General features: G+C 44.8%; 2 protein-coding genes and 1 pseudogene across 4 annotated transcripts; all 3 read right to left on the minus strand.

Annotated features, from left to right (window-relative positions):
- The window catches only part of LOC136523049 (uncharacterized), a 42,767-nt pseudogene extending 32,301 nt beyond the window's left edge, over nt 1-10,466 (minus strand).
- LOC136522439 (uncharacterized) lies at nt 2,037-9,660 on the minus strand. The gene is made up of 6 exons (XM_066516259.1): nt 8,521-9,660; nt 5,736-6,061; nt 5,577-5,649; nt 3,246-3,760; nt 3,103-3,148; nt 2,037-2,643 (listed from the first exon to the last, which is right to left on the minus strand). The coding sequence occupies exons 2-5, from the start codon at nt 6,057-6,059 to the stop codon at nt 3,137-3,139; spliced, it is 924 nt and encodes a 307-aa protein (XP_066372356.1). The 5' UTR covers nt 6,060-6,061; nt 8,521-9,660; the 3' UTR covers nt 2,037-2,643; nt 3,103-3,136.
- A 2,849-nt stretch (nt 10,467-13,315) lies between the features above and the next one.
- Nucleotides 13,316-21,336, minus strand: LOC136520799 (cytochrome b561, DM13 and DOMON domain-containing protein At5g54830-like). Of its 3 annotated transcripts, XM_066514449.1 has the most exons (5): nt 18,291-21,336; nt 17,717-17,799; nt 17,472-17,585; nt 13,671-13,957; nt 13,316-13,551 (listed from the first exon to the last, which is right to left on the minus strand). In XM_066514449.1, the coding sequence occupies exon 1, from the start codon at nt 21,124-21,126 to the stop codon at nt 18,454-18,456; it is 2,673 nt and encodes an 890-aa protein (XP_066370546.1). In that variant the 5' UTR covers nt 21,127-21,336; the 3' UTR covers nt 13,316-13,551; nt 13,671-13,957; nt 17,472-17,585; nt 17,717-17,799; nt 18,291-18,453. The 3 variants fall into 3 exon arrangements, with proteins under 3 accessions (XP_066370546.1, XP_066370545.1, XP_066370547.1); XM_066514448.1 differs by lacking the exon at nt 17,717-17,799; XM_066514450.1 differs by lacking the exons at nt 13,316-13,551; nt 13,671-13,957; nt 17,717-17,799 and adding an exon at nt 17,200-17,381.
- Between the last annotated feature and the right edge of the window lie 289 nt (nt 21,337-21,625).

Consider the following 21,625-nt stretch of genomic DNA (forward strand, 5'->3'; position numbering starts at 1 on the left):
CTATTGATGCCCAGAGGCATGTGAGGGGCTTTTTGCCATACGGGAGTCCAGCGGCGCCTACAATACTGTAGGGATAAATGTCGGCGCCTACAATACTGTTTGTGTCAGGTGGCTGCAGAGTACTGTTCCGTGCAGGGTATGGTCCCTGAATAGTGGTTTGGACTTGTGAGCCTTGCCTTGCCTTTCTCCGCACGTCTTCTGGTTCCTACCGAGCGGACATCCCCGGTCGGATGGCCCCAGTCGACTTTGGTTGCGTCGGTCGGAGAAGAGCGGTGAGCAGGGTCCTTACGTACTACGGTCGGAGAGACGCGGGGTAGGGGTCGGAAGTAAGGCTCGGGGTAGGCCTTCCGATCGGAGAGGCCGTCCGGAGACGGCTGGAGCCCGAATCGAGCGCTCCGGTCGGATAGGTGGGCCGAAGTAGCCGACGAGCAGGCGTTGCTCTTCTTGGGCCTGGCCTTCCGGTCGGTTGCTGGACCGCCCCTTTGCCCTGTTGTTTTTAGACTCTTGGGCCGAGTCTTGGCGCAGAAGCGGGTCCCCGAGGGACCCCGGGTTTATGAACCCAACAGGATGTGTTGGATTATCATGTTCTCCTAGCCACATAGGGGGCAGTGAGCAGGGTGAGGCAAACCCCTACTGGCAAAAGTCCATCGGACGCCCAACATCTGTTATGCATTGTAAGCTAATCTTATGAAGGGACAGTGAGCAGGGTATCAGTTGCTGAGGAACAAATACATGCCAAATCGGGGTTCATTTTAGACACTGATCCTTATGGAGGGCCCATTTCTCGGTGGGGCTGTATCCCATATCTTGTTTGAAAAAGGGGTATCATATATTGTTCACAATAGCAGGTAGACAAGATCTTTGACTGATATTTGGACACATGATCTCTCTATTACAACCTTATTCTCCTTTGTCTTCTCAACTTGCAGGGATCAATTCACAAAACTAGTTCACTTTTACAAGGAGGGGGAATGAGAGATTGGGTTCTGGAGACATTTTGTCCAAAATAAATCTTCAGACAATGGGAACTACTTAATATGTTGAACTAAGTACCATATTATTAGCTGCGGATGGAAACAAGGGTTGAATGTGTTCAAGCAAAGTGCAGACAGTATAGAAACAGGGGCCAATCTATGTATAGATACTTGACTGTGAGGAATGTTTCAAGCTACAATGCACAGAAAATTTGGAACTGCAAAATGCCCTTGGAGGTAAATATTTTCCTATGGCAAGCATTGCATGAAAAGATCCAATCAGCTGCAGAAGAGAAGGGAAAAAATAACTGGCAGTGGGGTGAATTCTGTGCTCTATGTGGCAAGTTTGAAAGTGTAAATCACATATGTTTCATTGCTTCACAACATTCAAGTAGTCTTGCATCAAAGGAGAGTGCAACTTGGATGCAAACCCTAGGTCTCTGGTGGATTTTCTATATATTGGGAGTTACTTCTCTTTGGGGACAATTCAGTTTTGCAGAGGTTTTCTGGGCTATTTTGCACATCAGAAATAAAACAGGGTTAACAAATTCCCTAACAAATCTATACATATATTATTACTCATTTCTAGCTAATTTGGAGCGGTGGAAACTGCTTCTAGAAGGCTATTCAAAAGAGATTCCTAAATAACCTCATAGTACGTGCAAAACTAAACGACATACTTGCGACAACTCCTCAGCCAATGCTATAATTGTCAGGGTTGTAACTTGTATCATGAAGCAAAATCAAAACAAGCTAAAACATTCCCAGCGAAATGAGACTAGTCAACTTCCATCTCATCTCGTTGCCCTTATCCTACTCCCATTCCATCTAACCTCGCCTCGAGATGTAATTGCTACCGACACTAAAAAACCCATAAACCTTACGGCTTCATTTGGGAGGAGGGCCAGATATACCCAGGGTCCGGAAGCCCGCACGGGGATTTTAGTGGACCTCTGCTTTCCAGGGAGGCCTTCCCCCGTCCCCTCCCCCATCATTTGGAAGCAGGGCTGATTAGCCCAGGGTGTGTTTTGTCTATTGATTTGAACGAGGATACACAGCCTATCCTTGGGCTAATAAAGGCAAAGCACTTGTTTTCTCATAATTTTTTTCAACAAGGAAAGTGAATATGGGAGCAAGGAAAACAAGTGTACAAACATAAAAAAAAATTATATCAGAAAAATCGAAAAAAGATCAACGGAAGTTATGAGAAAAATAATACATCATTAGCACTGGTGATAGAAGGCTAATAATGCATCGACATGGACTTAAAAATACACATAGAAATATGCCAAAATCAAGGAAAAATGGAAAATTCAAAGAACGCAAGAGAGATAAAAAATCAGTTAACTTAGAAAATAATTACATGCTCTGTATCATCATTAGCACTTAAATAAAACTCAGTACTCTATACAGAACTTGACTCTGAACATAGGTTTCAACATGACATTCTTCAGTTTTTGTCTGAATAATGATGATGCGGTATTACTTCTGAAGCCAACTCAAATAGAGCATCAGACAAACTAACAAGTTGATTAAGGAGACACATCATGCGCCATCACAATACGTAATTAACAACTAGTATGTTCATCAAAATAAATGAGCTATGAATGCAATGTTGACCCAGTATTGTCCTCCTTTTGGGTGTTGGCCGACTCCATCTCTAATTTCCCTGCACCATGACAGCATACCTCAGTGCTTAGGATACACATACAAAGACAGAAACATACTTAGATCTTTAGACTCTTTATAAAATTGGAACTCTGTACAAGTAGAACATCTGGTCATGTTCTAACACTACACCAGGAGCTAAAAGCTAGGAGCCAGTGACCACTATGTACTTGCTGGTGATAGCACATTAACCAAACCTTACACCATTAAATTTAATACAAAAGTTACTACTAATTCTACCACTAGGCAGATCAAATCTTTCCCATGGAAATGCAGATAAGAATATAGATAACTCTATGTTGGTAGCACATCACCACTACAAGTCAGTCCAATGAAATCCAACAAGATATAATTGCACTGCAAGTACACTGCAGTTTCATAATAGATTAAAGCTTGCATCTTTCACTGGCCACACTGAAACAGGAAATATAGACAGTAGTGTACTCAAACGTGGGTTTACCTTTGAAACAGAATCGCACTTCTCCACCAGTTAGTCACTGGGACATCTGCAATTAATGAGGCAAGAATCATCTCAGAATACAAGTTTAGTTTAGATGATCTAATGCTACAAGAGAAGAACACTAAGACAACAAGCAAACATACCTGTGAAATTTTTTTCTTTAGCCAAACTAGTCGAACAGCTAGATTTTTTGTCATCATAAATATCTGTCGATTCATCTCAGATTGAAAGAGCTCATTAGCATCTGCCTTCTGCTCAATAGTTAGGTCTTCTATGGTATCCACGACAGCAATGCACTTTTCTACGGAATAGTCATCTTCTTTTTTCTTCTTCTCATCTAGTTTTTCCTGATTTTTCTCCATTTGGATCTTTCTCAAGTCTATGAATTCGCCGAGTTTAGCTGACATTTGACTTTGCTTGCGTTTTTTTCCACTAGCACTTGCTCCCTCCTCTAGATTGAGATAGGGTGGTGCAGATTGCACTTCTGGGCCCTCAATTTGAGAAAAAGGATTTGTACCAAAATTGATGCCAATAGAATCAGAGCCAGCAGCCGTGTTCTGTGTACTTTGCTCAGAGTGACTTCTTTCAATTGGAGGTTGTGCTGTCATGTTAGGTGGCTCGGTTGATGTAAAATTCAAATCTCCAGTGGCTATACTTCCTATCAATACACATCACAGATGCACTCTTAGGTATTATTCAAAGTTATTCAGCACCATAGGCACATGTTTATCAATTCAGATTTACGATACAGCTAGCTCATGAATACAGCACCACAAAAATTGTATTCATGAGGAAACAAAGGAAAATTACCTATAGGTGTTAGGATTCTAAAGACTGATGGGGCTCAATTACAGGTGCAGCAGTAAGACTTTGGTTTCACTGATTTCATAATGATATGTTAGCTGTTGATCCAATTGAAACCAGTAGCTTGATGCAGTGGTGGATTCTAAATATGACTATGTTGTGGCTTGCCTAGATCAGTGGTGGATATAAGAAAAAAAGAAAGCAAAAAGGGGGAAAACGAAATGACACTGTAGATCTACACTGCCGGCTTGGCATCAGGCTCGAACGTCCTCCGATGCGGCTGCAACTCTTGCTGGACGGCTAAAGTCGGTTCGGGCAGCGGCGAAGATTTGGTCAAGGCGTAACAGGGCGCCACTAGCCATTATACAAAACTGTAAATCCATCATTTTATTCTTTGACACGCTTGAAGAGAAGGAACAACATCGTGTTCAGGAATTATGCAGGGCTGGATTATGCAGGGCTCTGCACAAGGACAGATCACCTCCGGAGGGCCTCAACCAATATGTAGCTGGTTTCGAGGAGGCCACATTCGAGAAAGCCACAGACATGGTGAGCCATACTAATCTCCTCCTCACTTACACCAATCCAGTACCACGGACACAATGTGCTTCGGTTTCAGATTTCAGGCTAGTTTCCAGTGTTCTGCATTTGTTTACATGCTTCTGCTGATTAACATTATGCCCACTTGCAAGAAAGAAATGCTACGCAGCTGGGAGTCTTCTATATATAATCCACATCTTATTTCGGTTTGGATTTGATGGATTCAGCCTCACTTGCTTCCGGCCTAATTTAATATTTTGGTTTGTCAGATCGACTACATGAAAATGATATCTATCAGGGTCAGTTTTGGCCAGAAAGAGGCGGTACAACTAAAGGCTGCTGCTGCAGGCCGTCAACAAAAGATGCAAAAGGTGGACCAGATGCAGCGGGCTAACATGGTTCAAGCTATTCAGGGAGTCAATAATTCCCCGCTCATCACAACCCCTCAGGCAGTGCCCATGACGGCTAGTCCCTCATGGCCACCATTTCAGTCACCGAATCAGCCATACGCATCTACCAGTGTGACCTGCCTGCATGTGCCCAAACTCTCCATGTACTAGCTGCAACTATCAACAAGGAGTTCGTTGTGACATATAGCAGCGGCTAGCTCTCGTACTTGCTCCCTGCAGTGCCAATTGTAGCAGTGCCGGCCGAGACGACCGTAAGCTAGCTATAGCTTAAGCGAAGGTGCGAAGCTAGCTGTTCATCAGCTAGCTCGAAGCCGCTGATGCTAGCATCGATCTTGCATCATCAATAGATGCATGATTGCAGCAGCTTGCACCAACCACCGGTGTATGTATATGCATATATAGATTTTTATATACCTCCTAGTCGAACCAAATTAAGCTTGAGTCATCAAAGTACTATATGCTTATACAAAATTAGGTAGTGACGCCGCCGCGCATAAACAATTAGTACCAGCTAGTAGCATAAACTCCTATGTTAATTGAGATGTGATGACAGCAACGGGAAGAAGCAGGATTCTAAAAGGAACCCAATGGAATTTGGATTATGGTAATATGAAGTTTGAAGTTTGAGCAAATGTCACTGAGAAGCCTTACGCTATAGGCTAAGTAGTGTCCAGCACAATAAAAACTTAATGTATTCATGAGCAAACAAAGGAAAATTACCTGCATACAATGATGCCAGGTGTTCATAAAGAGGAAGTGGCTTCTTTTGGAACTTACTGACTTTGGGATACTTCTATTAAATGCAACAAAGCAACATTTTGGTTAGCTTCTTAAAATAGTGAAAACACAGTACTATATAATTGACAGAAAGTGACTAACCTCAATTAGGTCTTCCCATTTCTTTGGTTCGGCAATTATCATGCTTAATGTCTCATTCCAACCAACACCACTCTCTTTTCTGGCATCTCTAACTGTCCTATAGTTTCCTTTCAACTCCTTCTCCTTCTCTTGCATTTGTTGTTTTGAAAAATGAGCTAAAGGGAAGGTTTCATTGAAACGTTTAGCAATATTTCTCCAACCATCTGCTGTCCAGCCATTTTGTGCCCTATACATTGGGATATTGACATGCTCTTTCATTACATCCACCAGCCCTTTCTCATACGTGTAGGTCCATGCAGCCCTTGTACCCTGGGACGTTGACATTGCTGAAAAATGGTGAAAGATAAATATAAGCTAAAATTATAGAAATATAAATGTAAGGTAAAATGCTGAAAATGATGAACAATGCTCTAAATTACCATCTAATTATTATAGGCAGCCCACATCGCTTGCGCGATTTGATCTCGTAATGTGTTACCATCACTCGATTCTATCTCGCTTGGATAACTGTTATCCCCCTCCGGCATATCAACAAAAGTGGTTGGATTGATATATTGTGGTTGGTGATCTAGCCAATTATCTTGCCCACTGTGCGCTCTAATTATATTGTGAAATACCGCTGCTGCTGCAGGAATCTTGATCTGAGTCTCAATTGGATAGTGTGTTCCCACTTTCAGAATTGGAAACCGTTTTTTCAACACCCCAAATGCCCTTTCAATATGATTCCGAAGTTGTGCATGCCGATGATTAAACAACTCCTTGTAGTTTGCATACTCATTTCTCTGTGATGATCCACGCCTTCTAAACTCGCCAAGGTGGTACCTAACTCCTCGGTACGGTGCTATGAATGATGGAGTGTTAGCATATCCGCCATCTACAAGGTAGAATTTCCCTAGCGGTACATGAAAACCCTTCGTAAGAGCAGAACGTAGGACTCCTGCATCAGACGCAGATCCTTCCCACCCACAAGAGATGAAAGTGAATTTGAGATCAAAGTCACAAGCGAACATAACATTCTGGGACAATGTCCCTTTTCTGTTTCTAAAAGGAGGGGCCTTATCTTCATTGATAGTAATAGGGATATGTGTCCCATCAATGGCGCCAATGCAGTTCTGCACGTAAAAAGGAACCTAAGATTGTTGGAATAGTGTGTTTAGAATGATACAAGGGCAAGCAGCATATATGACTAACCTGGAAGAACGGCATGAACCGAGGGTTTGATAAAATCTTAGCATGTGTTTGGTTTGGATTTGGAAGCTTGATGAATCTATGAGTCAATGTTGGAATTATATCGAAGACCTCATTGACTTTCCTATGAATTGTCTCACCGCTGTGTTGGAATGCTTTCTTCAGCGTTTCAATGCTAGCATTATGGGAGAGCATGAACAAAAACATTCCTAATTGCTCCTCAATCTTAACACCGCGTGTGTCGCGTAATAAGTTTTCTGCTCTGAGAAGATTTGCTATAGCTCTAAAGATCTCAACCTCCATTCTAAACTCTGACTTGCACCAATTTTCGTGGCCTTCTAGGATTTCTTTGACCTTTGTGGCACCAGGAAGAGATGACGTGTGTTCTGGCATCTTTTCATCATAGAGACATGACATGACAGCAGGGACAATAACAAAGAAAAGTTCATCGTCCAATTCTTCCTCATCTAACATGAACTGCCTAACATCCTCCTCCCAAGAACCCATTATCTATTATATAGGGATAATATTATTAAATAGGATATAATATAACTAAAAACAAGAATTATAACTGATGTGCCAAACAGAAAAGAAGAGTTCTATGAACTGCAATACATAAAAGAAGAGTTCCCTGCAATACATCTCTGTAGCAAAATGTGATTCTTGTGTTAGGCATTTTCCTACTCATTTATTTCTTGTTTTGGTTCTTTGTATGTCCTAGTGAAATTCTTGCTTTCATCATCTTTGTCTGGTCTGCTATTATGTTTTTCTCTGTACAGAAATGAGGGGTTTTTTATACCAATATAATGAAATTTTGATAAATGTTAGCTGTTCATCCAGCATTTAGCCTGTTCCTGATGAACATATCAAGTACAGTAATGAACAAAGATTTGAGCAACCAAGAAGGCAAACATGGCTCGCTCATCCAGTCATCCTGTCATCCATCTTAATCAAAAAAGGGAGGGCAAAAGAAAACACAAAAGAATCTGCAAAAATGATGTGTGCAGGCACTGGGTACCGGTAGGAAAGCAAGAGCCCCCCCACATGCCCCTAGGCTGTTCCAGTCTTTGACCCCTTTCCTCTCCAGCTCAGGTGAGCTGCCTGTGCCTGTGCCCCTGCCCCTGCCCGGCCCCTTGCTTTCCTTTTTCTCACCCCTCTCTCTCTCATAGGTTCAGGATCAAAGTAGATGGGACAGGAACAGGAGGGTTGATATATTATTTGCATTGACTTGGCATATTCATAGGATTTGGGGTCAAGTAGATAAACGGGGTCTTAATCCTAACTAAATCTATCTATCCTTAGTTGTGATATATACTCTAACAATGTGGGCTGGTACTAGAATGAGCATACCAGATGTTTTTCTTTTGCCTTCTAGCAACTAGCAACTAGCAGCAGGTCTTTGCCAATGTTTTTCTTTTAACCATAATTCACAAATGTCATCAAAATATTACCAGATCCTCTGCTTTGTTGACAAATATTACCAGATGTCGTCCAAATATTACCAAAATTGAAACATATAACCAAAGCAGCAAATTCATGGAATCACAGCTCAAATGAACAAGGGAGAGGAATAAGTAACAGAGACAAACAAAAGTACCTAAGCTGCTAAGCAAGGAAGTGGAACTTGCTGGGTCACTTCTTGTCTTCACCCTGAAAACAATCTGTCAACTGAGAATTGTAGATGAAGCAAACTAAGATGACAAGCAAATATCTAATTTTAACTATAGGTAAATCTGTTGGTATTACAGCAATAAATAGAACAACATTCATTCACTGGTCAACCAGTACATTATAGCAAAAAATGGTAGATCCTTGATTTTTCTAGGATAATTTAACAGATCCAGATCCAGCTCCACTTTGAGTCTAGCTAGCCTAGCCTCGTTTACTCGTTATTAACTGCAGATTGCACGTAGAAACGATGATCCAGAAATAGTATGCAATTTAAATGGTCCTATTATGCCAAGATCAATCTTATTATTATGTAGTTTTTTTTTGGTGTGGGCAATATGAACTCCCATCAGAAATACACCCAATAGCCAGATAGTTCATCTCCTCCATTAGGTGATATAAAATTGATTTATTCTTTTTTTCTAAAAGTTTCATGTAACCTTTGATCATCCCCACTGCTGTTGAGATTCTCTGTTGTCAATGACAACCTTACTGATGTTGGAATTATTTCTAATGAGCTTGACATGCTCATCCCAAATTTTTATTGACCAACAATTTTAATTAGTTTACAAGCCTATTCACAGGTGTATCTAAAGGATACAGTTGCACAAAGAGATTGCAGGGAGAACATTCTGAGAGCACAAAGGTCATGCAGCAACAGTGGTTTCATTCTTGATGAACTAGTTTGGAGACGAGGGTCCAGCATCTATTGTTTTCCTACAATCCACACAACATGTCAAGCATCTGTACTTTTTGTAACGATTTCGAATGTTTGCATACTGTTTTCTGTTTTCCTGAAAGCATGTACATTTATGTAGCGATAATGAATAACTAATGTATATTTGAGTCTCTATAGACCAGTTCTTCACTCTGCTTTACATATGTAAATTAAATTAATGAATACTATCCCGTCGCTGCTGTTTACCTTGCCGTAGAGATGCAAGAGTATCACTTCAGACTTCACAAAGCACAAACAGCTATAGGCTTGTCTGTGCGAGTATGCAATTTAAATGGTATTGCGCTTTGGATCTGGCTAGTGCATCCATCGTGCACACTTCAATTCGAACTAGATCTAGGTGAGGAACTTGGACGGGTTCTTGGAGCTAACCTGGAGTAGATCTTTAAGCTCGGACGGTGGTGGTGGCAGTCGCGAGGCCGGCGACGGAGATAAGGAAGAAGCCGGCGGGGGCGAGCTCGGCGGCGGCGGGGACCGGGGGGGGGGGCGGTGGGGGGGGGGGGGGGGCGCGGCGAGCTCGGTGGTGGTGGCGGCGATGGGGGGTGAGCTCGGTGGCGGCGATGGGGGGTGAGCTCGGTGGCAGGAGGACGGCGGCGGCGGTGCTTCCTCTTCGTCGCCCTCGCTCGGGTCGGGGAAGAGCCGCCCGGACCCCTGGGTGCGGGACGAGCCACCCCGTGGAAAGTATGGGGCTCGGGTCGACCTCTCCCGGGTGACGGGCTTCCAAATACAAGGGGGCTTCTCCCCGTGGCCGAAATCCACGCGGGGGCCTGGCCCGGGGAAAACGCGGGGAAACCCCCGTGGATTGGGTCTCCCAAAGGAGCCCTACGAGAGGAAGATGGTCGTCTATTGATACTCACCCGAACTCCTTGCGCTTGGGGGGGACCGTGAAGAGGATGTTAGCGGTGGTCTTCCAGTCGGCGCCAGTGCTCCAATCGAAGTTTTCGACTTGCTTGTACGCCTCCGCCTGAGCCCGCGCTGCCGCCTCCGCCCGGGCCTTCGCTGCGGCCGCAGCCATCGCTGCTGCGTCGACGGGAAGATCGCTCTCGCCAGTACCAGAGGAGGAGGGGGTGCCGACTGCCGAGGAGGCGACGGAGGGATGCCACCGGGAGCCGGCAGCGAAGCCGCAGCGCCGGAAGCATCTGGTCGAACCGTGTAGTGGAGACGTGGAGTCAGGCCCAGTCGGCAGTATATATTTTTTTTTTCCGAATATGCAAAAGGTTTGTCTATATTGTATTAAGGGTAAAGTCCAATTTACAACCTCGAACTCTCGTCAAAGTCCGGACTTCAACCTCGAACTTCAAAACCGAATAACTTTGGCCCTCGAACTCTTAAAACCGTTCAATTTTCAACCTTGGGCTGGTTTCTAGACGGTTTTGGTGTATGAACAGTAACTTTTGATATTTTTGTGAGACGTCGAAATTTTATATTATTTTTTTTTAGTATCTTAACGTCCTCAAATGAAAAAACTCAAAACTACAAAGTTGTAGATCTCCTTGAGAGCTACAACTTTGGTATAAAAAGTATTTTCATTTAACTCCATATAAATAATATATTAGTGCTCTAATGCGGTAAGCGCCAGTAGACGATTATTATGGTGCTAAAATTTTATATTATTTTTTCGAGCATCTTACTGTCCTCAAATAAAAAAATATTAAAACTATAAAATTGTAGATCTCATCGAGGTTTACAATTTACATATAAAAATTATCTTCATCCGACGTCGTATTGAAGGGTTTTCTATTTTTTGAAATTTGAGTCTCATCACGCCATAGTATTATTTTGTGGCGTGACGAGACTCAAATTTTAAAAAATAGAAAACCCTTCAATACGATATCGGATGAAGATAATTTTTATATATAAATTGTAGACCTCGATAAGATCTACAATTTTATAATTTTAATTTTTTTCATTTGAGGACAGTAAGATGCTCGAAAAAATAATATAAAATTTCAGCATCATAATAATTGCCTACTCGCGCTTGCCGCATTAGAGCACTAATATATTATTTGTATGGAGTTAAATGAAAATACTTTTATACCAAAGTTGTAACTCTCAATGAGATCTACAACTTTATAGTTTTAAGTTTTTTCATTTGAGGATGTTAAGATGCTCAAAAAAAATAATATAAAATTTCGGCGCCTCTCAAAAATATCAAAAGTTACTGTTCATACACAAAAACCGCCCAGAAACCAGCCCAGGGTTGAAAATTGAACGGTTTCAAGAGTTTGAGGGCCAAATTTATCTGGTTTTGGAGTTCGAGGTTTAAATCCGAACTTTAGCGAGAGTTCAAGGTTGTAAATTGGACTTTACCCTTTTATTAAAGGTTAAGAATTTTTGTTACAACGACTAAATCGGCGCACTAGGGGGGCGGGCGCGCATGAGATATTGTAATAGCTTTCCCCCTCCTAGCGGACTTACGCTCACGTTACTACTCGCTCGCATACTCGATCCATTGGTCCGCTAAGGTTTTGATGTGCAGTAGGATCTGCGTGACCGTCGATGAAGCTTGGCGGAAACATCTTCCATTCCTCTCTTTCCATAGTTGTCAGGCAACCAAAAGCGAAGAGTGAGTTCGCCCCCATTGTCTTTGTGCCCGTCCATCTGGCTCGCCAAAAGTCCCACCAGGCCAGTAAGGTTTCATTGCCGACCTGGGAGTAGTCTGCCCCTAGGGCCTGCAGGATGCGGCACCAAACTTTCCCTTGAGTAGGAGCATGATGCAACGATGTGGTCCATGGTCTCGCTCTCCTGATCGCAGAGGAAGCAGTGTTCGTTGGCATCAAGTCCATGGCGTCGTCGTCGGTCGGCAGTCCATTGCCTTCTTCGCACCGCCAGCCATAAGAAGATCTTGACGCGAAGAGGTGCCCATGTGTCCCAAATCCTGCTGCAACCGTGATGCGGGTGCGAGCCAAGGTGCAGAGCGCGATATGCCGATCGCGACGAGAACTTGCCGTCGGCGGTCCAGCGCCAAACCAAGGTGTCCTCCGCGTTGCTGAGCTCGACACCACGGATCCGATCCCAAATGTCCAGGTATTCCTGCATGGCCGGTGCTGTGATTCCTCCGGCGATGTGCCTGACCCATGCTCTGTTCGGCAGAGCCTGTGCAACCGTTGCCGATTGTAGAATTCGACAGTGCACGAGGCTGGCCAAGGTTGGACCGTTGGAGCGAGCTCCTGGATGGAGCGTCCGTTGATCCATCGTCCCGTCCAGAAGAAAGTGGATCTCCCGTTTCCGAGGATGGTGAAAGTTGAGGCGTTGAAGAAGTCGGAGACCTCCCGTGAAGCTTGGATGGGGAGCTCAGCCCATGCCCGCTGAGAATCCGTGTGCTGCAACCAGAGCCACTTTGTCTGGAGCGCGATGGAGGTCAGCCTGAGGTCTGGCACCCCAAGACCGCCCAGCTCCTTGGGGCGACAGACTATAGGCCAAGCGACCATGCATTTACCGCGGCAAGATTGGTCCTTCCCGGTCCAAAGGAAACGGCGGCAGATGGCGTCGATCTCCTGGCGCGCCCAAGGTGGCAACCCGTCCGCGAGCATGGTGTAGATGGGCACGGCCGTGAGGACCGACTTCACCCAGACCAGACGCCCGCTGCGTGCCATCAAAGGTCCGTGGCAAGCCGGTAGCTTCCTGGCCACCGCGTCCACAGTTGTCTGTAGGCAGTTCTTGGGCAGCTTGCTCGTAGAAGGGGACCACGCTAGATTTTTCCCGTGCTGTACGATGGAACACCTTAACGGTCCAAATCGATGCTTCCGGATGAAAATCACATATTTATAAGGATCTACAGAAAGCAGGCCCAGAATCTGCTCCCGGCGAAATCCGCTTCAGGCATTCGTAGCCATCCGATGTAAAGATCAGACGGACAGTAAAATTTGGGACGACGTGGGTAGTGGTTCTGGGCGGAAGCTCTCACTTGTCTTCTAAACTTGCAGGGATCAATTCACAAAACTACTTCACTTTTACAAGGAGGGGGAATGAGGGATTGGGTTTTTGAGATATTTTGTCCAAAATAAATCTTCAGACAGTGGGAACTACTGAAGTACTGATCTGTGTGTCTGGCTGATTCGGCGGTGGCGGTGGATCTGACTCTGACCTGCTCTTTGCCGCTGTTGCTGTTGGCGAACACGTTGGTGGGCAGCGTGTACTGGCAGTACGGCTAGCCGCTCATGTTGCGCGCAGGAACTCGAGGTCGACCTCGTCGTGGACATCCATGGCCCCTCCAAAAAAAAACTGCACCATCATCAGAAACCCGTCATTAGGATCTAGAGGCGATACTCCATCGTGCATGCATCACTGAAAGGTGTGATCAATCGAGGAACGGAGTGAACGGACAATGCCGAGAAGCGTACGTAGAAGGTGATGACCGTGCCGGCGGAGTTGTTGGTGACGAGCTGCACGTCGACGCATGACCGTGCCGGCGAAGTTGTTGCTTGGAGCCTTGAATGTTTTTGGAGCGGCCGGGCAAGGAGTCCACGTACGGGCACCGAGTCGAGGCGTGGCGCGTGCGCAGTGACCGGTCAAGGCGGCGTGCACGGTGCCACGAGCGCCGATTTGGGACGATTCACGCATGCAGGCGCGGAGCTGCGGCGTACAGTGCTGCGATGCGCAGTGCCGCGAGCGCCGAGTTGCCGGGGACCTTGGGACCAGGCGTTCGGAATGCAGCAATTCAGTACACTGGGATAGGTGGAGGCCGGAGAGGATATTGGGTTTGGAAAGAATTAATTTGGATATATATATAGGGTAAGGCTATTCTGCAGCTGGCCATAGAATAATTTATTCTATAGTCATCTTGATTTACGATAATATTTATACCAATTTATGATAACATGAATATGCATTTACGATACTCGTGTTACTACAACTCACGGTGATATTTACGATAATGTTATAGTAAATCACTTAGTAAGGAGTTACTGTAATCTCATAAATTAGCATGGTAATTATCGTAACTCAAAGTGGCCACAGAATAAGTTATTATATGGCCAGCCGTACAACAGTATATATATATATATATATATATATATATATATATATATATATATATATATATATATATATATATATATATATATATATATATATATATATATAGGGTAAGGCTATTCTGCAGCTGGCCATAGAATAATTTATTCTATAGCCACCTTGATTTACGATAATATTTATACCAATTTATGATAATATGAATATGCATTTACGATACTCGTGTTACTACAACTCACGGTGATATTTACGATAAGGGTTAAGTCCAATTTACACCCTCCAACTTGCAGCAAAGTTTGGATTTCAACCTCGAACTTCAAAACCGGACAACTTTGGCCCTCCAACTCTCGAAAAAGTTCAACTTTCAACCTCGTGGGCGGTTTTGTGGGTGAACAGTAACTTTTGATATTTTCAGGAGCGCCAAAATTTTATATTATTTTTTCAAGCATCTTAACGTCCTCAAATGAAAAAACTCAAAACTACAAAGTTGTAGATCTCACCGAGGTCTACAATTTACATATAAAAATTATCTTCATCCGACATCGTATTGAAGGGTTTTCGATTTTTTGAAATTTGAGTCTCATCACGCGATAAAATATGGTGCTGAAATTTTATATTATTTTTTCGAGCATCTTACTGTCCTCAAATGAAAAAACTCAAAACTACAAAGTTGTAGATCTCATCGAGGTCTACAATTTACATATAAAAATTATCTTCATCCGATATCGTATTGAAGGGTTTTCTATTTTTTGAAATTTGAGTCTCATCACGCGTGAAACAATTTTGTCGCGTGATGAGACTCAAATTTCAAAAAATAGAAAACCCTTCAATACGATGTCGGATGAAGATAATTTTTATATGTAAATTGTAGACCTTGATGAGATCTACAACTTTGTAGTTTTGAGTTTTTTCATTTGAGGACAGTAAGACGTTCGAAAAAATAATATAAAATTTCAGCACCATATTTTATCGCGTGATGAGACTCAAATTTCAAAAAATAGAAAACCCTTCAATACGATGTCAGATGAAGATAATTTTTATATGTAAATTGTAGACCTCGGTGAGATCTACAACTTTGTAGTTTTGAGTTTTTTCATTTGAGGACGTTAAGATGCTCGAAAAAATAATATAAAATTTCGGCGCTCCTGAAAATATCAAAAGTTACTGTTCATCCGCAAAACCGCCCACGAGGTTGAAAGTTGAACTTTTTCGAGAGTTGGAGGGCCAAAGTTGTCCGGTTTTGAAGTTCGAGGTTGAAATCCGAACTTTGCTGCAAGTTGGAGGGTGTAAATTGGACTTTACCCTTACGATAATATTATAGTAAATCACTTAGTAAGGAGTTACTGTAATCTCGTAAATTAGCATGGTAATTATCGTAACTCAAAGTGGCCACAGAATAAGTTATTATATGGCCAGCCGTAGAACAGTAATATATATATATATAGATATATATATATATATATATATATATATATATATATATATATATATATATATATATATATATATATATATATCTATATATATATATATATATATATATATATATATATATATATACTATATATAGAGAGAGAGAGAGAGAGAGAGAGAGAGAGAGAGAGAGAGAGAGGGGAGGGGAGAGTAGTTAGATTGGATAAGCGGTAAAATGATGGGGAGCTATAACGCCGTTAGCTTAAAATGGATGGAATGACAATGAAGGGAGGAAAAAAAATCTATATAAATGGTAATGAAGGGATTGTTATAATTTCTAATGGTAATGAAGGATTTTTTTCCATCAAATTAGGCAGAAGGCCGGAGTGGACTCAGGCACTAAACAATCATGGTAGTCGACGAGATGATGATTTTAACGTCGCTTCGCTGAAAAAGACAAGCTAAAAAGTATTGCTCGCTGATTTGTTGTGAGAGAAAAATATTGTTTCTTCGTTGAAAAAGTAAGACCGATAAGACAAGCGCACAGAAAATGCAGGTTCCTTTCGTCAGCAAAAGTCAGGATCAGTAGAAAGCGTGGCTATGTCAAATATGCTAGGAATGGGTCCCGTCTAATGACAAATTAGATTTGGGGTAGGTTAACTATTTTGCCAGTCTAGGATGCAGAGGAAAAACTAGGAGCCAGTTTAGACCACCTAGAACTAAATTTGAGGTGGACTAAAGTATATACTTGGACTGAAGTTTAGGTGGCTAGAGTTTAGTCCAATGCTATTTAGATATAACAAATAGTTTTCCTAGACAAAGACTCATTTGCACCTCTTAGTCCACATTAGTTCACATTTACCAATTAATGAACAAATTGCTAGTCGGTTAAAAACTAAAAATTAGTCCACCTGTTTGGATACCTAGAACGAAAGTTTAATCCATAGTATCCAAACAAGCCCTAACATGTCAGTGTAAAACATTACAGTATATCTTAAGAAAATAAGGTTCAGAGTCGCCTGACCCCAACCCTGATTGCCTTTTATAATGACTGAAATACCGACTGTCTTTTCGTTTAGGACCATTTTACTGGCTCCTAAGACATACGTGTACAGTTGCTCTAGCTACAGGTGATCTGAGATTGAACTGTATTGTTGCCACTGATTCTAGGCTGACATACACAGTATTGTTCAAGCACGGAAGCCCATGGCTAAAAAGCCAGGCTGAAAAGTACTCTTCGCTGATTTGTTGTGAGAGAAAGAAAAATATTGTACCATGACTGATAAGCCAGGCTCATATGTTCAAAAGAACAGGGCAGGTCAGTCTAGAGAGTAGAGACCCAAACACTACCACTAAAAAATCACCAGTACGGCAGGTCAGCAACATCAACTTTCCTTTTGAGATTAGCTCCCCCGTCCCCTTCCCCCACCCCCACCCCCACCCCCACCCCCACCCCCCACACACACACAAAAAAAAACTCAGCAATGTACAACATGTTGGCCACTAGGCTTCACGGCAAAGACAAGGCCAGAGATTCTTATAAGAACAAATGGACTCATGTGGCATGCTGCTGATTTTGCACCTTCACCAGACATCACCTAACCTGGTTTCTTAACAAGGTGGCAAGCCAACCAACAAGTGATCCACATCTGACTGAGTGGCAACACCTAACATGCAGGTTTGAGGTCGATATCACCGAATCCAATATAATAGGAACACAACAGCAAAAGGGGAATAGTAAGTACTAAGTAGCGTACCTGGTCTATTTTGCTTGGAGCAGATGAGAGCCAACTCAATGGTTGTTGTGGATGATTTCCAGGGTCAACAAACTGCAGCACGTTAGTAGAAGACAAGTGGGCAACTACTTTCGCCTGCGTGTCACAACAGCAAAAAAGAAATCTGTTTTTTGCCGACAAAAGGCGGGTATGAATATGTAGTTTAGAAGTAAATGCATTTCTGATAATTTGGCAAGCAATATCATGGAATCAGTACATAGGTATACCAAGATGCAGATCAACCCAACATTGGACCCCTTTCAATTGGTACCAAACATGCCCCATTGCATCAGGTAGGCATAGATGGCCACTGGTTTTAATATTAAGTAGGCAAAAAATTAGCACAAAGGATAACTGTAGCCTACAGATAAAATGTGGATAGCTGATTTTACAAAATGAAGGAACACTGTGATTTCGTTGGACGGTTGTTTCTAGTTCCAAGTCACATATATATACACAACATATCACAAACAAATAATGTCAGATAGTAGCATATATGAAAATGCTTCAGAGTCGTGTGACATTTAAAGAAAAATGTGTATCCACTTTCCAGTCATTATAACTATACCAAAATTGTACAGATATACATACATTTTTGCTAAGAAGTTAGGAGATTAAAGAAGAGGACCTAAGCTCCAAAAGACAAAAGAAAAACCCATTCTATACCATGTGGTGTGATAGCCCTGTTCGCTTGACTGATAAGTCATGGCTGAAAGTACTGTTGGCTGATTTATTGTGAGAGAAAAATATTGTTCATTGGCTGAAAAAGTACGGCTTATAAGCCAAGCGAACGGGGCATACCTCTCGAGCAAGTCAAAGATGGAACTCTCACCAATCCTCCCTTTATATATCAACAAAAAATCTGAAACTTCTTTTATCCTGAGATGTATATGCCGCTTGTTCTATCTATAAAGAATTTTAGTTAGAATACTTTTATGTCCATAAGTATGCTGAAAATTTCGTCTCATCTTTTAAGTGGCTCAAGCTGTACTTCCATTGGTTCAGGTGACGAATTAGACTCCATTTTACTGACTACCCTGTCAGATTGCAAAAGATCGACTGTATCATCTTCCTCACTGCTGCCAAGCACCCATTTTCCTGAAGGACCATCAGCACCTGCTGTTCTTCGCTTAATCGCCATATACTCAAGGTAAGCGGTTACCAAAGTAACGCTTATAACCCATAAGATCAGCCCACATGTAAGTCCCTTGATGGTCTTACTGCCATATCTGTGCCCAAGATGCTGCAAACCAGTAAAGAGCGCCACGGTACCAGCAAGCGCAGCAGATCTCCCGGTCAGAACATGCAGATATTCCCAAACTACTCTGTTTCCAGGCGGAGACTCTCCATTCTCTGTTCTATGCGGTCGAAGATAGGCATTTATTGGCTGCATAGATGCGAATGTCAATGCTACTGCGCCAATTCGAGCATGTCTGGATTTAAAAGAAAAACCTCGGAGCTCAGCGACCGCAAACAGAACACCCAAGAACATGACAGCTATGCTTGAGTACTGCAGATAGGTGTGAGCCTGGAACCAGACCTCGCCTTTCAGATGTTTCAGGTATCTCGCAGCCATGATTCCCCCTGGCAGCAGAATAGCCCATGCCACAAACATCATAAACCCATGAACAGCAAGCACCGGGCGGAGGTCCTCCACTGCTTCAGCCAGGCCGCTCAGCAGAAGAATCCTGATAGGACGATTGCTTGTGTCCGAGTGCATGTTCTTCAAACTTAAGGGGCCCGGTGACCATTGAGCACCCATGGCCCAGATGACCTTCAGAGGAGTCGTCGGATCGATTATGTTCTTGCACTCCACCCTTCCGCTGCATGAAGGTGTTAATGGACGAGTGAACTCAAATACGACCGCACCATTTTCCGATCGGCATCGCTTATGTGTAACATTTTCATGTGTTTCATGCACACTCATCCCGTCCTTCCCGTCGATCCAATATGATTTGACATGCCCCTTGCCATTGCCATCGACCCACCCGACATAAGCATAGCTATTTACCATTGCGCTACCAAATCCAATTGCAAGGTATCCACTCTTCTTCTCACCCCGTGCAGCAATGTTAATGGAGTCACCAGAGAGAGTCCAGAAGAATGTCACCTGCTGATCATCCAGTAGCACGCTGTTGTTGTACATGTCGCTGAGGCCTCCATCGACTACCTGAATTTTCCAGCCCATCTTCGGATCGTACAAGGATTGGTAGTACACTTGGTCCGGCGTGTTCCGATCAGGCAGCCAGACGAGCTCTGTTGGTGTAGCAGGCACGCCCTCTGCCTTGGGTCCACCGGCGTAGATGATCTCTGACGCGTTCCTGAAAGTGGCATTGCCTCCGACGGGGTCAGACGTGATGTAGAGTGGCGCGTCGTGCCCGGCCTCGATGGAGAAGGTGACTGGCACGCCGCGCTCCACCTTGAGCAGAGGCGCCTCCTTCTTGTTGATGTAGAGCACCTTGTCGGGGTTGGGCGGATTGGGGTAATGCAGCGCCGGTCCAACCGTCACAACCAGCGGCGTGTTGCGCTCCGTCGTGATCCTGTCCTGATCCTCCTTGTCCTCAGCGTCCAGCGGCCCGACGCACCCGTTGCTCGCGTCCGACAAGTTGAGCTTGGCGAAGGTGAACGCCGTCCCCGGAGACCCGCTGCGGCGACTCATCAGCGGCAGGTAGTACGGCCGGAGCGAGTCCGGCGGCCGCAGCAGCCCGATCGCCCAGACCACCGTCATGTTCCTGGTGCCGTCCACGGAGACGTCGTACCTCTTGTCCTCGGACACCAGCGGGCGCGAGAAGCGCACGAAGGAGACGCCGTCGCGGCGGTGGCCGTAGACCAGCCGCGTGTTGTTGACGAGCCCGGTGGTGTTGTCGCGGTCGTAGATCGTGTCCGGGCAGACGCCCTCGACGAGGCCGTCCTTGCGCAGCAGGCACTCGCTGTACTTGGTGACGTAGTAGTCCTCGGCGAAGGGGAGGCCGTCCTCGGTGAAGCCGGAGACGGCGAGGTCGGCGCCGATCACGGACGGCTTGGCCGCGCCAGGCTTCGCCCACCCGAACGCCATGTAGTACTCTGATCCGACCGCCGCTTCGAGGGCGATGTCGATGGAATTGTTTGCCTCGTGGAGCGTCCACCGCACGCGGAAGCGCGGGGAGAGCTGGGCGCAGGAGTCGAGCATGGTGGGCGCCGACGCCGCGGACGAGGAGGATGAATCGGAGGCGTTGGCACCGGAGAGGCGCACGAAGCCGAAGAGGGAGGAAGTGACGGGGTCGAAGGCCGCGAGGACGGGGACGAGCGGCCAGGAAAGGCCCGGGAGGAGGCGGAACACAAGGGACTCGGACCGGAAGGTGCGGTCCAGCGGCTCGGCTGCCGCGGGCTCGCCGCGCGATAGGGAGTCGAGGTCGGTCCCATCCGCGCGCCACCACCGCGTGGAGGTGGAGCCTGGCAGGAGGTCGAGCGCAGCGACGCGGAACGAGCAGCCGTCGAGCACCTCCACGCGGCCGCGAAGCTGGTGCTGCGACATGCGCAGGTCCGCCTTGTACCCCGCTAGGCTCGTGTTCGATCCGCACCCCGCCGCTGCCGCCCTGGCGAGACGCGAGCCGAGGCAGAGGATGGCGAGGAGGAGGCGGAGGGCCGCGGGCGCCATGGCTGCGCGGCGCGGTCGGCGTGGGCGCGCGGTCAGGGAAATAGGGTGGCGAGGCGGGGACGATCACGCGGCGCGCAGGCGGCGGCGAGTTCGTCGGGGTCGGGGTGAGGGAGGAGGACGGGGAGGGAAAGGAAGCGGCTCCTCCTTCCGGTCCGGGCGGGTTCGATTTTGTTCCGTGCGCGGTTTATACTCTTGGTGCATGGTGGGACCCATGCTCATTTTTCTGGGTGTGATGAGTGGTGACTGTTTGAAAATCAGATGAGTGGTGACTTGTGTCATGGAGCATGTGGCTGACACCGTTCTTTTGTTACATAACCTTGAGATTTGCTGGCTCAATCATTTAAATGTGCTTATAGAAGTGGAGTTTCCAAGCATATTTTTGTGTGTTTGCATATGCTGAAATTCACAAAAAAATATAAGTTCTAACAGTGTTGATTTGATACATATGCTCTGAACTTTTGATGTGTATATGCAGACCTCGTTCGACACATGGTACCAA

The sequence above is a fragment of the Miscanthus floridulus genome, chromosome 18 (genome assembly GCF_019320115.1).
Source record: "Miscanthus floridulus cultivar M001 chromosome 18, ASM1932011v1, whole genome shotgun sequence".
Classification (NCBI taxonomy): Eukaryota; Viridiplantae; Streptophyta; class Magnoliopsida; order Poales; family Poaceae; genus Miscanthus; species Miscanthus floridulus.

Bases quoted from the DNA above. Each gene is read 5' to 3' on its own strand.
- LOC136522439 (XM_066516259.1), bottom strand. From the start codon at position 6,059: ATGTCAACGTCCCAGGGTACAAGGGCTGCATGGACCTACACGTATGAG. The intron at 5,650-5,735 runs GTTAGTCACTTT...TGCATTTAATAG, and splicing joins AATGGGAAGACCTAATTGAG to AAGTATCCCAAAGTCAGTAA. The intron at 3,761-5,576 runs GTAATTTTCCTT...GTGTATTGATAG, and splicing joins CCTGGCATCATTGTATGCAG to GAAGTATAGCCACTGGAGAT.
- LOC136520799 (XM_066514448.1), bottom strand. From the start codon at position 21,126: ATGGCGCCCGCGGCCCTCCGCCTCCTCCTCGCCATCCTCTGCCTCGGC.